The sequence below is a fragment of the Apteryx rowi genome, unplaced genomic scaffold (genome assembly GCF_003343035.1).
Source record: "Apteryx rowi isolate R43461 unplaced genomic scaffold, aptRow1 scaffold_921, whole genome shotgun sequence".
Lineage (NCBI taxonomy): Eukaryota > Metazoa > Chordata > Aves > Apterygiformes > Apterygidae > Apteryx > Apteryx rowi.
Window position 1 is genome coordinate 74,747 of NW_020451229.1, and position 16,669 is coordinate 91,415.

Below are 16,669 nucleotides of genomic sequence, written 5' to 3' on the forward strand. Positions count from 1 at the left end.
TTCAATATACRGCACTGAACTTTAGACTCTATAGGCCAACAATAAAGTTGTCCCACACTGTAATATATATATATATATATAATATATATATATCTTTCTAATTGCTCCCTTGTTTAGCTTTCATTTCTTTTAGCCTTCTAAAAAAATCTTAAATTTTCCATACTGGTTATCTGGGCCTTCCTATGGAACAGGCTTTAACAAACTAAATTTGCAGGAAAAAAAAAGTCTTGTGGTATGCATGCACATGCACAGTTCCTGGAGCTTTAGTGTCTGCCCAAGTCTCACACCCAGGAGTCAGGAGAGGCTGGATAGTGGCTTGTTTCATAGTTAAGTTCACTATAGGGACGAGCAGCTGAATAGAAGTCGACGTAGTTGCCAGTTGACTTTAGTCCCAGGTGCATGTTGTACTCGCTTGCAGGTGGACGATGATGCACTTGGTCCTCAAAGAAGGACTCGTCATAGCTTCTGGTTGAATTCTGAAACGGCTGATATGGTTCATAATCTTTTCTGCTGGGCTCCTGTGGAACTGGCTGTGTTGAAACCTGAAATACCCACAACTTGTTAGATATAACACATAGTGGGCAACAACATGGAAGAAAGAATAATTCTCATGCTTTTATGTTTATCATGCTGGGAATACAAAGGCATGCATTATCCTAACATCTGCCCAAAGTATTGCTTAGTAGTGAGTTATTTCCACAGCTTTGYCTTGTCATTCCAAATGACTTTGTTACATTTTCATTTATTATTTAATATTATTGCTGCTAACAGATGTCTGTTTACTTCAAAAGTAGTTAAAAATCTGGATCTGAACAGTGTGGCTTACAATTACTTTTGTAATATAATCTGTATGTAACTTTCTGACTATTTTGCAGATGTACATTCCCAACACTGGTGCCCAAAACTCATCCTTGAAGAATCTGAATGAAAGTGATATACATTCCAAAGATGCTGAAGATTTTGACACAAGTGAGATTTAGAATAAGAACCAAGCATAGTCTTCAGGCACTGACATGAGAAAATTTCCAAGTGCCATGAAATGTGCCCTTCAGCTACTGTTAAGCCGAACCATCTTCTTACCACCTCTTCGACACCTTCTGTTAGCAATCTTGGGATGTTGCTACATATTCAAGTTGCCTTGAAGCCCAAATAGTGACGATGTGCAGAAGAAAATCTCAGGCAGTCCCTAACTTAAGTTCCCTGTAAAGTTGTTCTCACACAGCCCAAGTAAGTGTCTGTTCTTACCATGGGGATTTTTAACTAAGAGATGAAATCTATAAACATTTGCTAAGTATCTTGGTAGAACAGAATACTCTAGGACACCTCCATTAAAATTGGGAAGATTTTTTGACCATAAAAGCATACAGCAGTCCCACTGCTATGTCCTAAACCATTTGATATTCTTTCAAAGAATGGCTGCATTGAACTCCTGTAGCAGAGTGCGAAAGGTTGTCTATCTGCATCCATCACCTTTAACAATCCCACAGGTGATGTTGCAACATTGGGTCCAACATTAGAACAGCAACAGGGAGCATAACTACACTAGATTCTATTTCTAGTACTGCTATTAATGTTTATAGGACCTTGAACAGATCATTTCACTCCACATATTTAAATACAGTTGTTTAATTTTGGACACATGAGAAAAATGCTATACTAAGCARTCTATTTAGAAGCCAAAAAGTTAGGGCTGATCAATGCTTTTGAGCAAAAAGTAGGGGACTGAATTAATATTTTGGGGTTCTTTTTAATTAAAAACATTATTTCCGAAATGTCAATCAGAAACCTGACATTTCATTGAGAAAGCAAATAGGTAGAAATAGAAAAATATTTTTGCTTTTGGGGTTTCTACTTTAGCTTTTTGCCCCCAAAATAAAATTCGTTGATTCATAACTGCAGTTAGAGTGCACCAGCTGTTAGAGTACTTCAGTAGAGTACTTATTTTCTCTAAGTACTGTGTTAATTAGAAGGACTTTATTTCTTTCAATGCACTAAAAGCAGAAACACTGTCATGTACTGAAGTGCCTCACACAAAGAAAACATATGGTACACCATAGGAAATGCTGGCTAACTAAAGAGCATAACCAGTAACGGAAAATGGAGGCACAGAACATTGGAAACCATTCACATGCAGTTGGTGGATTGAAACTGAAACATCAGAATCAAAATTTTCAGAAAAAAATCTTTTTTATCAGTTCTACCCAGTATGGATTTACCTGTCTGATACTAGTAATCATTTTAGGTGTTTTCCTTAAACATTTATTGGCTTCATTTCTCTATTTTAAAAAAATGCTATAACTTTTGTACAACTCATAGGGAGGTTGTGAAAATATTAATGAGTTGTGATAATTAAGTGCAAAGTATCATTACACATAATGATGAAACAAAAGCCAAAGATCATAGAAAAATGTCCACTTCCTAAGAGGCTGAGGAGATACTATTCTGAAGTCACCTGAATGTCATATGTGTCAATATTACAACAGCCTGGGTTTTTTTGTTTTTTTTTTCATTCTGTGGGGGTATGTTAACTTGCCATCCCTGATCCCAATTAAATTTCTGGAATGTCCACCTTATTCATTAGTACTTATTGCTTACTGGTTTTCATGGACAAGACATTTTAAAAGATTCCCAAGCTTCTGGACAGAATGGCTTGGATATACATACATGTAAAACTGTCCTTACTGATGAAATGCTAGATTTTCTTTTACCCATGCCCCTTACATACCTTAAAAACAAACAAATAAACAAAAAGCCTTACTGCAAATCATGCTTGTAAAATGACCAAATGACAAATATGAGGACTTTAACTACATATAAGTATAGCATACACACCCCTGCAAGAGATAGAAGGAGGTTCTCTCTCCAGGCCTATTCAATGCTTGGGTTTCTGCTGAACCACCTTAGCATGTGAGCCACGTGGTGTCAACAGTAGTGCTGAATTTTTTATGATGGATATATCCACATAATGAGATGTGAATGGATTTCACCAAATTCACTGGCATGAGAGGCCATGAAATAGGTTCCCTTTACTAGTAGACCTAGTGGAAGTGGCCATTCTGCTAGCCAGGCTTTTGTAGTCTCAGTCACACCCATCTAGACCTTTAAAGACATTTGGGTCTCAAGCCCCTCTTTATTTCAGTAATAGTGACAGGCCTAAATACCTTAGATCATGTTTGTGGGTATACTATTCAATGTAATAACCTGTTGCACATTTTTGAAACTTGGACTGAAATTATCCATTAGCATAAAAGACTGTAACTCGGTTGAAGCCAGTGGAAGTGCTAGCATGTCCTGTTATCTCGATTTTTCAGTCCTTGTGATATTTTTCTTCATTTCCATACAAAATGCTAAATTAGTCTTTTGCTGTTTGGAACAATAACATTTCAGTCTCCTTCCTTACTTGGTTATGTTTGATGTCTTCAGCAGGTGCACCATACGAATTCCTGTACAAAGTTGAGATTCCAGTGCTTTGAGCTGAAGAGACAAAAAAGGAAGGTAAAAGCAGTTTTACCAAACATATCTCTTTAGCTTAAAAAGTGATTCTTAAGGCTTCTTTAAATACAGTGGCTGATACCCATATGAAAACACCTGCAGACTTCTCTTTTCTCGCCCTCCCACCAAACAGTCTTAATCTTCTCTTTGGTGTACATGTATGTAACATATATTAATGGTGCTAATGGTAACAGGTGCTATGTCTTATTTATACCACTCTTGGGCTCTTATATAAATACAACAAAATAATTTCATATACAGCTAGCATTCAGTAATATACGTCAGGCAATATATGAGATTTTATGTCACATACACAAAACAGATAACAATTGTAAATACTCAGTTTAAGAAACAGCAACGACTTGGCGTTTTGTTCCTTTCACTTCAGTTGGATGATGTTACACAAAATTCTGTACTGTTTATTATAGAGTGCTTTTGCTATATGGTGAAATATTGATGTGAAAAGTGATTAAATATAACTGGAAAATGAGTTATGTGAAAAAGTAGTATGTAGTTACACTGAAGAGATCTGGACGAGATAGTCTCACATCTGCAAATGGCTGTCATGTTCTTCTCAGATGACCTACTGATAAAATGCACCAATAAAACTGAGTTATGAGTTTGAAAAACAAGTGCTTCTAGAGACAAGAAAAACATTATGGTGTTATAAAAAATTTATTTTTTCCCCATGAGAACACATACAAAGACAAGACTTTCTCCCGGAAGACTCATTTCACTGATTACTTTGATGTGGCTATCATCTAGCTAAAGTGTAGTTTGCCTGTAGAATTAGAAACACTATGCATTTCTCATATTTGCAAGAATATGAAGGATGTATTTTGTGGAGCTGCTGCACATATTGTTCTTACTGGGCATGAGTTATTAACTCTCCAGATGTCAGAGCCAATGATTTTATGCTGCCATTATTATTCCCATTATAAAAGCATGTGCCTGCAAGCAAATTTTTTAAATTTTGAGTAGTTGTGACCATTAATAAAATCAGAATCATCACTGGAATCAAAACATGTCACTTGTGCAACTTATTTCAGGTTTCTGTGAAATGACATAAGAACTGGATGTACCAAGAGTTCCTTTTAGTACCTTCACAGTTGAACACCTTTGAGGGTGACTGAGCAACAGAGATGAAAGCTGGGTATGGGATCCATGCTAGTTACATCATCATGAAGAAACACAGTTACTGAGGGAGATGTAACTATTCTTTCTTCCTTTGAGTGCCTGCTAGCATGGATCCCAGCAAGCACAACTTGCCTTTATCCTTCTTTCTCCAGCCATCACACCTTCTAAAGTTGACTGGGATATTCCAATTTTGATCTTCGCATCTGCCACAGGTACCATGCTGAGGGTGTGATTTTTGACAAAGTTTGGTGCACTGTTCCATGCTGGTGCTTTACAGATCTCAGGTAGTATTCTTAAAGATCTCCAATATGTCCTTGAAACAGGCTAAAGACAAGGCTCATACAGTGGGATGATGAGTTCTAACAGCTGGAAGAAGAGGCTTTTCACCTGATAACCATTAGCTAAGGGGATGAGAAAACTCTGGTTTCTTGATGAGCTCRATACAATTACTGAGGCAGTGCATAGTCCCGTGTACAAAATAGAGCAGTGCTCTGGAGGTCTCCAAGGAGTGTGGTGGGATCCTTCCTTTGAATGTGGGAGGAAGACAAGCTCTAGTAACAGATGATGGTTGGTCCTTTTCAATGGGAGGTACTCTCAATTCTGCCTGGGCGCCAGTAGCAGATGGAAGTCATGAGTGCCTGAGCAGGCTGTCTTTGGCCATAGATGCTAATGCAGAAGAGTTACTCTACAAAGGGTCTCTCTGTTCAGGCTACATTTTATCGCCAAACTACAGCAATGCGTGAGGCTTGACTCTTTTTTATTTCAGTGTTTTTTATGAGTTCCACCTGGACCCACTGCTTTAGTGTTTGAATCTGTCCTTCTGGATGCCAGTCTTTGACATTAGATGATTCCACATCAGCACTGCCATTCAGGGTGCTTCTCGTGCTGGTGTGGCTCTCAGTGGTGTCAATGCCAGATCTTTCCTCAGTACTATTTTTTTTATGCTGGTTTTCTGATTTTTTGCTAGCCACACAAAGCACTAGAAGAAGCTATCTTACACATATCCTTCTTCTCAAGAGTTAAAGATTCAGAGATAGTGTTTCAGCTGCCCATTTTGTGATGTGCAACTTCTTGAACAAAATGAAAGTGATAGTCAATGGTTTCAATGCTTTGGCCTCTCATAAACAGGGGAAGAACTTTCCATAACCATTTTTTTGGATGTATATGAATCTCAAAATGAGCAAGGCCTGAAGTTTCATGCATGCGAGTTTTAAGTCAGGCATGACTGAAAGTATTCAGACCAGACAGGACAATACTGTTCATGGGTATTTAAAGTCAAGAATAAGAAGATGGATGTAAGGTGCAACATCTGAAGGTTTTATGAAGAATCTGATGAAAAATAGCAGACTGGACACATGCTAATTTATATGTTGCTCCCAGAGGCAAGCAGAGAGACGTAAGGGAGGGCCATGGCCTTTCCATCTTTTTACAGGTATATAAAAAGGCACACGGAACATGTGTGCCACAAATAACCATGGCTATTAAAACACAGAAACAGTCTAGACTGTTACCCATGCCTGCGCATACCTGTCCAACACATTACTATGAAGTTTGCACTAATGCAGTCATAAATTTACACATGCCAGATATAAGACTTGCAGTCGCCCAGACTGCAGATCTACAATAGAAAGCTGGACACAGCGGCTGCTTATGAGAACAGCTGCAAGGTCTACATTGCTGATTCCACTGCAGTCACATGAATACAAACTCACCACTTAAAAATGCAAACAAACTGGAGTATCTTTTCTAATAAAAAGAAATACAGTGACACATCAAACACTTAGAAATGACTGCCACAAGTTCACAAACAAGAAATCTTAGCCTGGTCAAGCTGAGAGGCTGATACCATTCCCTCTCTTGAGTAAATGTAAATCAAGCAATGCAGCTGCTAGCAATGCATGTGGCCCTGCTCCAGTATCTGCTTCTGGACATGTAGGCATACTTGGGAACTGCTGAACTCTGCTATGTTTCAGTGAGCAGTTGGGTCTGGTGTCCAAAGGGAGAGGGCAAATATAAAGAAGAGAGGAAATAAGCCAGATGAATGGACAGATGTGTGGTTATTTGTGGAATTGTCTGTTTCTTGCTTTTAGATTGTTTAAGTGCCATCACAGTAAAATTATTAAAGGGAGAGAAAGACAGGGCAATGGAAGAATTATATATATATTTTTTATAAAACACAGCAAGAGAAGGGAAAGGAGTACAAGGAGTGCAAGACATGGAGACCTCCCCGCAGCCACACTCCCTTACAGAGATGTAAGAATTGTAGCAGCAGATGAAATGATCCCAAAGCTGATGAGTCAGTGTGTGTATGTGTGTATTTTATGTAGTTTTTACACTTAAGTACAAGATAATACTGCAGAGGTAAAATTGGGAAGATTCTAAAATGAGTATGATGATAAAACTGCAGTGCTTCATGGTTGCATTGTACAAGACAATTATATAAAACTACTTTTTTTTTTTCATTCAGTTTTCAGGATGATACAGGTTAGAAAAGTATCAAATGATTTCCCACGGCAGTCTTCTGCAAAGCTTACAGCAGCTTTGAAAATTATGTCACTCAGTGGTTGATGTCACAAAGATATCACTGATCTAAGTCCTTCCCATGTATCCCAGTCACTTACTTGATTCATGGTTTAACATTCAAGTTTCAGCTCCTAAAACTGCTCATTCTGAATACACCTACAGTCACGTTGAAACAGTAAGGTGCAAACACAGACTGATAGTAAGAAAGAAAAGATAAATCAGACAGATACAGTCATCCTCATGTACATGTCCTGCTTTTTCTGCTATAATCAGTGGGACTCTTTTTCTGAAATTTAGTTCAAGACAGCAAAGGAAAATACTTTTGTACCTCAGAAATATCAGCTAACAGATATCACTACCTGTCTTAGCATTGCCAGCTTCTTGCATGGTGAAAGATGAGGTAAGGGCATGGGAAAAGATTATTTTGTATTATGGTTTCTTAAAGTAATAGTAAGTTCAAGTAGCCAGAGCACTTGCAGCTGTTGTTGATTGTTGTTTGTGTTCAGACTGTGCAGGAATTTACAAGTAAGTTTAGATAAGAAAAGTATAGATGATTAAGTATGACTATCGATAATCAAAAGAAAATCATCCGAAGGAGTTACTGCTGGTGGAAGAGATGATACAGGGTACAGACTATGGTGCACATATTGGTTCAGTAAGGGAACTCACAAAGTAAAAGAAACTTTAGAGTAGGAATCCCATGATAGTATGCAGCAAGCTTATCTTCTCTGTTCTGAAGGAAAACACCATGGCATAAATAATGCTATCACATTCATTTATAGTTCTTGTATTTTTTTAAAGAATATAATAGTTTTTTTCTTAAAAATATACTTTGGGTGATAAAATTTTATTATTGGTTATTATTTTCTAGTGTGAAGATGGACTGTAAATGTACAAGGCATCATAAACCTGTGAAGAGGGCAATGAGAACTTTGATATTGTTCCTGTATTTCTTAGCTATCCTTGTGAAATCAATATAGGTTATCATTTTCAGCCAAACTGTTTACTTCAAAGAGTCTCCATATTTCCCAAAGGTTTCCTGACAGCTCCCAACAATGGCAAGAAGCCAATGTTTCTACTTTGAAAATCCATCAAAAAACCCTCATTTCAGTCCCAGCCAACAGGTCATAAAATTTTTGATCTATAAACTGAGAAGAGCTTTGGAGACGAGCATGGAGACAGTTGTGAATAAATGGGGACTACAGCTATAGCTCCACATTCTGTGTAAATCCATAAGTCAAAAAAAGCCTTATGTAATACATCAGCTTGGCACAAAATAGAAGAGCAGCTCAAAATACTTATATGCCAGGTGGTGCTTGAAAAAACATTTATCTATGTCCCATAGGGTCTGTGGATATATTAGCTGCAATGCATTATTTGATATACAAAACAAGATAAAGGTACTGCAGTGAACTTGTCACACGCATTTATATTAGACCATCTGAGTCAAGCCAAAATGTTTTGCAATTAAAATCACAAATACTGAATTTTACATTGTTCTTTAATGAAATATTTGCTATTTAACAATCTGCAGATATGTTATACTAATTACATGTTGAATGTTGATTAGCAAGACTTTTTCACTCCTTCTAACTGTAATTTTCTTTTTTTCTTAAAATGGTGCTTAGTTTGAGCTCAGACCAGAGCAGAGGCTTGGTGATCTGAAAGAGAGAGAATGTGATGCGTTAATTCCATATTCATTTGTACAATGGCTATGTAAGATTGTGAAATATCATAAAATTGATCAAATTTTTCAAATTGACTTTTTGATTTCTTTCACTGTAGCTGGAAAAGTAGTCAATAGCTGAGCATGACGCTGAGAACTTCCTTATTAAGAGCCCACCCAAAAGATCAGTAATACAAAAGACAAAATGGAAGCATATATTCAAGGAAAACAGGATGCAAAAATCACAGCAGAGCAATGGCTGCTGGTGAAGTACAAGCCTCATGCTCCTAAAATTAGCTAGAAAGAGAAAGGATATAACTGACAGGAATGGGAGAACAAAAATACTACAGTAAAAGGCAAAATGAAAAGGGATGGGGAAAAAACAACATGATTTTTCTTTGTGTGGAGAGAGACAAGAAGGAAGATGTCACTATCTGTAAGGAAACCACAGAAATATCATTTTTTTGGTGATCCTTCCAATGTAATCTGGTTGTTTAAATTTGCAGATATAGCTAGAAGGAAACACTCTATGCTTTCTGTCTTTTCAGCCTGCTGCTCTTACTCCTGAGAGGCCCTCTTCACAGATACTCGACAAAGTTGTGAAAAAAATACAATCCTGTACTTCACAGTCATGTACGTCATGACCTTGGAAGTGTTTTAGAGAACCATTCTGTGTGGTGAATATCAAACATTGCAAATATTACAGATACATTAAGTACGGTACCTTGACTGAATAAATGGCTTCCTGTTTCCTGTAATCACACACAGTATCCTGCAGATGCCATTCAGGACACTCATCAATTTGGTGGTTTCCAAATGCTCTTGACTGTCATTCCTCTTCTTCAGATTTCCACTTTCATGCTAATTAACGTCCTGTATTGCATTTTCACGTATGTTCAAATGCTGGCCTTTAGATTTTGATTGCAAAATAGTGTATAGCACAATAAAAGCTGTATGAGTCCTGTTATATCCTGAATAGAGTCTTGAAAGCAGACACTATGGCATGGATGGCTTGACACTGAATTGGCATGTTAGTGGCATCCCCAATGAGATGAGGAACAAAAAGACAACACACTGGCAAACCCAGCAGGCAGGATGGCTCCTCACTGTGATTTATTACTTGCACTGAGGTAGCACTTGGAGAAGAAGACACCATGGCGCTCAGCACTGTATAAACACAACAAAATGCCCACCACAGGATACACAAGTCTGTGCAACGGTGATGGAGACCAACACATATTTTGTAAGAGGATCATTATTAGGCAAAGCACTCAAGAATTCATAATTACTGACATTCTAATGGGTTAATGAGCTCACTAGGACAGAGAAGCCTTCATGAAACCTGCAACAGATGCCATAATAGACCCAGAGAAAATCACTGCATTTCAATCAACCTTGAGAAAAAACTATCAAGGTAAGACTGTACAAACTACTACTGAATTTCCTAGGAATTACTGACACATGCAAAATAAACTAACTGGTCCTAGAAAGCTGTTCCCTGCAAAAGACAGATGTTAGGGATCGCTGCACATGCTCAACCATTGTTATGCTTACAGAAACAAAGCTAGTTAACACAAGGTGGATTTACCCACCTCTGTTAAAAAGGAAACCAACTTCTAATTAAAAAAACTGTAAAACTGCTTTTAGAACTTTTTCTCTGTGAAGAGACATGGTCTTCACAAATGATTTCATACAGCATTGTATTTACTATGGTCAGTACTTGTGTTTCTCAAGGATACTAAAACTTTGCAATCAACCAAAGCAGGTTGACTCTTTTCTCTGTTACTGTACACTCTGCCAAGCCTACAAAATATGTCTATGACAGCTGATTTTTACATATGCTACATAAGCATAATCTTACCTGTCATGGTGTCTTTCCTAGAAGTGTGTTCTCCCTTATTTCCATGGTAAGTCGCGTTTGTTCCAGTTGATTCATAGTCTGTTTTTCTTTCTTTTAGGCTGATCATTTCCCGAGGTGAGGCTGGGGCACTTGCTAGATCATAAAAACAGATTTATTTTTCTCCCCACATATCACTGAATGTAGTGTTTAACTCTAGAGTAAACATTTTAATAAAGTTTGTATTTGTTAGCATAATAATGTTAGCACACTAATGTTAAGCTGTTTGAAGAAACACTACGACAAGATGGACAAGAAGAGAAGGTGCTGTTATTTCAAATACAGAACAAATGTATTCATGGGACAACAAACTCCAAACATCATTTTCTCTCTGAATTTATATTTTTTCATTTATACGCAACATCTAAGATGATCATTATGAAACAGTAGAATAATAACCAAATGTTTTTTTCCCCTTAGCTTTTCAGTTTCTTTAACTTGTCAGTACTTTCAGTTATAGGCACTTCCATATTTTTCTCAAAATGGTCAATTTATTTCAGTGGAAAAGACCCTTAAATGTCAACTGAGTAGAAAAACGTTTATAAATAGTTTCCTTCCTTCTCTGTTGAAATAAACAAAACCATGAAACAGGTTCCCATAAGGGGGAAGGGAAGAAAAGTGTTTTTCATAGAAAACATATAAGAAAGAATACCTAATACTTAAACGTAACTCAAATAATTTCTCTTCTGCCTTTAACTATCTATAGATGAACAGCTGCAATTAGAACAACAACTAAGGTATCACTAAAATTTAAGTTATCATTAAAACAAAAAAAAAAWTTAAAACTCCTTCATCATGTGTTGCCCTGCGACTGTTTAAAAGTGGAGGGCGCTGAAAGAAGAAGGAAGAGGGGTGATGGAACAGGAGGAAGAGCTGGCTTGCAGTACGGTTCCATAACCGACTCTGAGATCTGGCAGTCAGTAAGAAAAAGACTCAGTGAAACTGGTTGTATGGGTAAAAGGGGGAAAGTTCAAGATGACTAGGAGGAGAATTGSTTTTGTATTTCATTGCCATGCACTGGAAAAGGTGAGTGACCACTGGCATTGATCATGAAGACTTAGCAGTCATGATTCTTAGACAGGAAGTGGGAAAAAAAGCAGAGGAAAAATGGATTTCAGGTAACCTGACTTCAAAAGACTTAGGTGTTGGTAGATACAATACACTTTCCCTGTTGGGGTAACAAATTTAATTAAAAACAGAGTTCATCAGAGATTTTTCAATTATTTTTAAAGAACTGTTATTAAGGACACAAGCATAGGGCATAGGGGCAGCAGACAGGAAGAGTAGAGACCAACTTGGATCAATCATGGCCACTGCATAACTCCAAACTCAAGGAGTCATACCAAAATGTGAAAAAATAGGTCAGGAAATACCTAGAATGTATATACAAGAATACCATGTGCACTTAGAGACAAAATCAAGGAAGCCAATCTACAAAATAAAACACAACTAGGAAGAGACATATAGGTTCATCTGCCCTAAGTTCAGCATCTAAATTAAATGTGTTAATTGGGGCTACTCACCTGAGGCACCCTTTATATACAATGGAAAGAAAGAGGTACTTTCAGAGGATGATTTGCCTCACAAGTTAAGTGTCTACATTAAATAACCTTAACTGCCCTCTAGACTTTTCTTCCTCCATTGCCTACAGAGGGAGTGTAGAGTTACCAACTCAGACTTGGATGGTTAAAGTTAGATGAGATAAATTTAATCCAAAGTGTTAAAAACTCTATAAACACAATAACAATAGTAAGAAGTAATAAAGATACAGCTGGCCCACTACTTCAGGAGGATGAAAAATTAATAATAAAATGGCTCTAAATGTTTATTACCTGTTTTGTTTCATTCTTCATTAAAAATACAAAAGTGATCAGATGGATAAAACAATTAGCAGCAATGATAATTCCCTCAGGCAAGAAGAGAGTATCTGTGGGCAAGTTAACTTTGCCAAGCATGGTGAAATCCATTCTACTACTTAAGGATCTTGCTGAGCAATCTCAGACCCATTAGCGTTTGCTTTGAGAATTCACAGAAGACAGGTGAAATTCCAGAAAACTGGCAAAAGGCAAATATTTTAAGCATTTTCAAAAAGGAAGATTCAGAGAATTATGGGCTGATTACCTGATAACATGGCCCTGACAGTATATCTGAATATCTGAGCAATTTTGGCCCCAGATGTAAATATTTCCCCAATATACAGACATACAGCTACCTCTGAAATAAGTATATACACATTTAACTCTTTTTTCACAGATGACATAATAGTTTTAGTAATCTAGCTATTCTAGACTGGTGAATATGAACAAAAGCTGGGCCAGAGGACAGAGTACAAGCTGAGTGGCAGAGCATCCCAGTTCCTAGTGAATGTAGAGAGGTACAAAAATAACAAACTAAAGCACTGGTGCTTACTTCCATACTCTCCCATGCCTCCACTCAGGTATTTGATATGTTAAGAGGACTCTCTAAAGCAAGAATTAATGCTGAAAATGAGTTTCAGTGAAGATTTTGGAAAATATCTAATTATCCACCTTTGCATTTGTAACACTGTGTTGCTGAACTCTCCTTCCATCATAGGGTTTGGTAATTGCTCAGTGCATCAACATTTCCCTTCCCCAAGGTTAGCTGATGTGCTGTCATTATAGTACTATCCTAGCTATGAACAACAGCACTTTCACATCCCTCCTTGCACAAGTTGCCTTTCCATTTTTATATTGCTTACCTGAAACCTAAGTTTTAAGAACAGGACTTTGCTCCCCACTATCATTTCCAAGCATTCCCAAAGACAGTGGTATTGTTTTTACTCATTTCTAACCAACAAAATTATACTTATATGATTTCAAATAAGAACACTAACATTTGGTAAAAGATCCATTATGTGCCCTTGCTCTAAAAAAGGAAAAAAAATTTAAGAAAAGCTCATTCGTTAAGCTTAATCAGCAGCTATGTCTCTCAGCATCTCTAAACCATGGTACAATTTTTATTTAAGGAGTAGGGAAGCACTTGTGCAGTAATTATGCATTCTGCTCAGATAGGTTCTGCTGGCCCTGGCCTCTGAATTTACAAAGCAAATGTGTGACAGATGGCTTTTCTTATGAAGCCATTAAAATTGGGGATTGCTTTGAAATTGCTTGTCAATAATGATGTAATTCTGAAGCTGATAATTCAGTAGATGTAAAGAAACATGACGTTACCAAATCAGCTAATGGAAACATGACTCCAAGAGGAGACAAAACAGAATGCAAACCTCGAAAAGACTGCTAACACACGGATGCACTTTGTTTCATGTACTCTAGTGATGCCAAATACTCTGGTGTTTTGTATACACTGACTGATAAAGACAAAACCATCTCACTCTCTTCCCTGTGGGAATTATATCTCTTGTCCCACAGAAAAATTGCTTTCTGGCAAGTGTTAAAATTCAGGTGTGGCCTCTTGCAGGGTTTTTATTGGAAGCAGACATAAAATCATTAGTTGACATTAGACTGAAAGGCTTCTAAGGCTTTCTGCTCCTTAGCCTTAAAGGACACAAAAAAGAAGACAGATCCCTCTATGCTAGTTAAAGCATCATATCACCAAATCATAGGGATGGATGGGACATCATGTGTTCACCTACTTCAACTCTTTACCCCAAGGTAGGATCCAGTATACCAAGATAATTCTTGACAGATTTTCATCTAAACCTAAAGATTTCTAATGAAAGAGATCACATAACTGCTCCAAGCACCCTACTCCCATGCTTCGCATCCCTACTGTTAGGAAATGTTCCCAGTGTTTCACCTGACTCCTTGCTGCTCATTATTTCCATTTGTCTGCTATGAAAATAGAGAAAGATTATACTATTCCTCTTTGCAGTTGGCAGTTACATGCTTGAATACTTAATGTGTACCTTTTCTCACAGCCCTCATCTTGGTTCTCTCCAAGCTAAACAATCACAGTCCATTCACTTATCCTCATATCCTGATTTCTCCATCTCTTGATTCATGTTTGCAATTAACAAAAATCCCTAGATCATTTCTGCACAACTTTTATCTAGCCAGTTGTTCCCCATATACTTTACTGGTAAAGAATAGGATCTTTTTTCCCCCATTCGGACAATATCTCCAATTTCTCAGGATCATTCTGAATTCTGATAATGCCCTTCAAGGTACATGAGTCTCTCCCAGTTTTGTGTTTTTGGCAAAGGTAAGAGGCATTCTTTGTTCATTATCTGGGTCATTAATGAAAACACTGAAGAGTACTGGACCCATTGCAAACTCCCAAGCAAAACATCCTTTCATTTTGGCAATGAACAATACCTCTTCTTTGAGAATGGTTTTCCAGTCTGTTTTGCATTCACCTTACATATCTTTTTCTGGATTGCGTTTCTCCAGCTTGTCTATAAAAATGTTGTGTGGAATAGTGTCAAGTCTTACTGATTACAGTAGATTTAATTCACTGACTATTCATGTCCACAAAGCCCTATATCTATGTTGTAGCATGAATTCAGATGGATATGCTTACTACCAGACAGACAGTAACTTACATTACTATGCAGAAGTAGATATTCCTGCAAGGCAAGTGGTATCTTATGTCCCTATTATCTTCGAGGTGCTTAGACCGTGATTATTTGTTCCASTAGTTTTCTAGAAACTAAAGTTAAGTTGATTAGTCTGTGATTACACGGGCTCTTCCACCTTCAGAAACAGTCCCTGTGTATGTCCTTTTCCGATCTTCTGATAACTGATAATGGCAGTAAGATTTCATCAGCCATGTCTTTAAGTAGGTTCTTTAAGCAACAGAGCAACAGAAGTGAAGAGATAGTTCTGGCCAGGCACAGAACAAAGATCTCACATCCAGACATTTCAAGTGCCTTGCACTTACAGTCAAGTTGAGATTAAAAAAACCCAAGGACTTGTATAACTAACAGATTTTGAAAAGTAAACAGCGTGCAGCAGCTSTCACTGGGCTATGCTTATGGCCACGTTTTCAAAATTCCTCAGCAGTTGCTCTGCAGGAGTAAGATGCAGTTGCTCCGCAGGAGTAAGACGCAGCTTCAAACAAAAGTATTTCCTTACAAATACTACTATTGCATGATGCTGATGGCAATCATCAGTTTGGCCTATTTTAATCCTAAACTCCTGATACATCTATGGAATGACAGCATTTGATTGAGCAAGTAGGAAAAAGCACATTCAAAGGCTGACTGTTTTACTGTGTTTACTGTAAAAGACTTGACCTTCACTGAGAATGGCTGTGTCTAACTGAGGTATATTTTACCTCGGAATAAACAGAAGGCAAAAAGCCCAGATTTTTGAATAGAAAAATGTAATTAACACCACAGCGTAAATCAAGATAATTGCACAAAAAGTCATTGCATGGATCATACACAGTTAATGATAGTTGGTGTAACTATAGAATCAATATTAGACGAAGACCTGTACTCAGTCTTTCTTTAAATTTATATATGTGTGTGTATGGACACTTATATATACATTTACACATACACATATTCACATATAACAAGAAGAAAAGCTGACAAAAAATAATGTAGATCTTTTAACTTTATAGAAAAAATCATTCCTGTTTTAAACAGATAACTCAGATAAGAGTAAACAACAGTTTTTGTGGTCTTCCATCATTGTTAATAATGGATCTGCATACTATTGACATTGCTTAATGATGGAGAATGACAGTGATGGATTACTTCTGTCGTTACTGCGGTGCTGAAGCCTGGTCTTACCTGAGCGATTGTTAGGAGACATGCGCACAGGAGAGATGGAGGGTGTGCGAGATGAAGAATACGGTCTTTGCCGATCCCTTTCTATCGTTGAAGATGAGGCTACGAAGTGATACTGTGACCATCCATCCTGCGGGAGGGCAACACCAAACATTGTGACAGTGGTCAGTGAAAATGCCATACACCTCCTGATTTTAAGCAGAGAATATTTTTCTCTAGTGTTTTCACTTATACACGA

General features: G+C 37.4%; 1 protein-coding gene across 1 annotated transcript in view; it reads right to left on the minus strand.

Moving 5' to 3' along the window:
* Window positions 1-281: 281 nt before the first annotated feature.
* LOC112978354 (catenin delta-2-like) overlaps window positions 282-16,669 on the minus strand; it is a 151,322-nt gene continuing 134,934 nt past the window's right edge. The window contains 4 exon segments of the mRNA XM_026091777.1: window positions 282-542; window positions 3,401-3,474; window positions 10,680-10,811; window positions 16,435-16,561. Coding sequence (XP_025947562.1) covers window positions 282-542; window positions 3,401-3,474; window positions 10,680-10,811; window positions 16,435-16,561 — 594 coding nt within the window.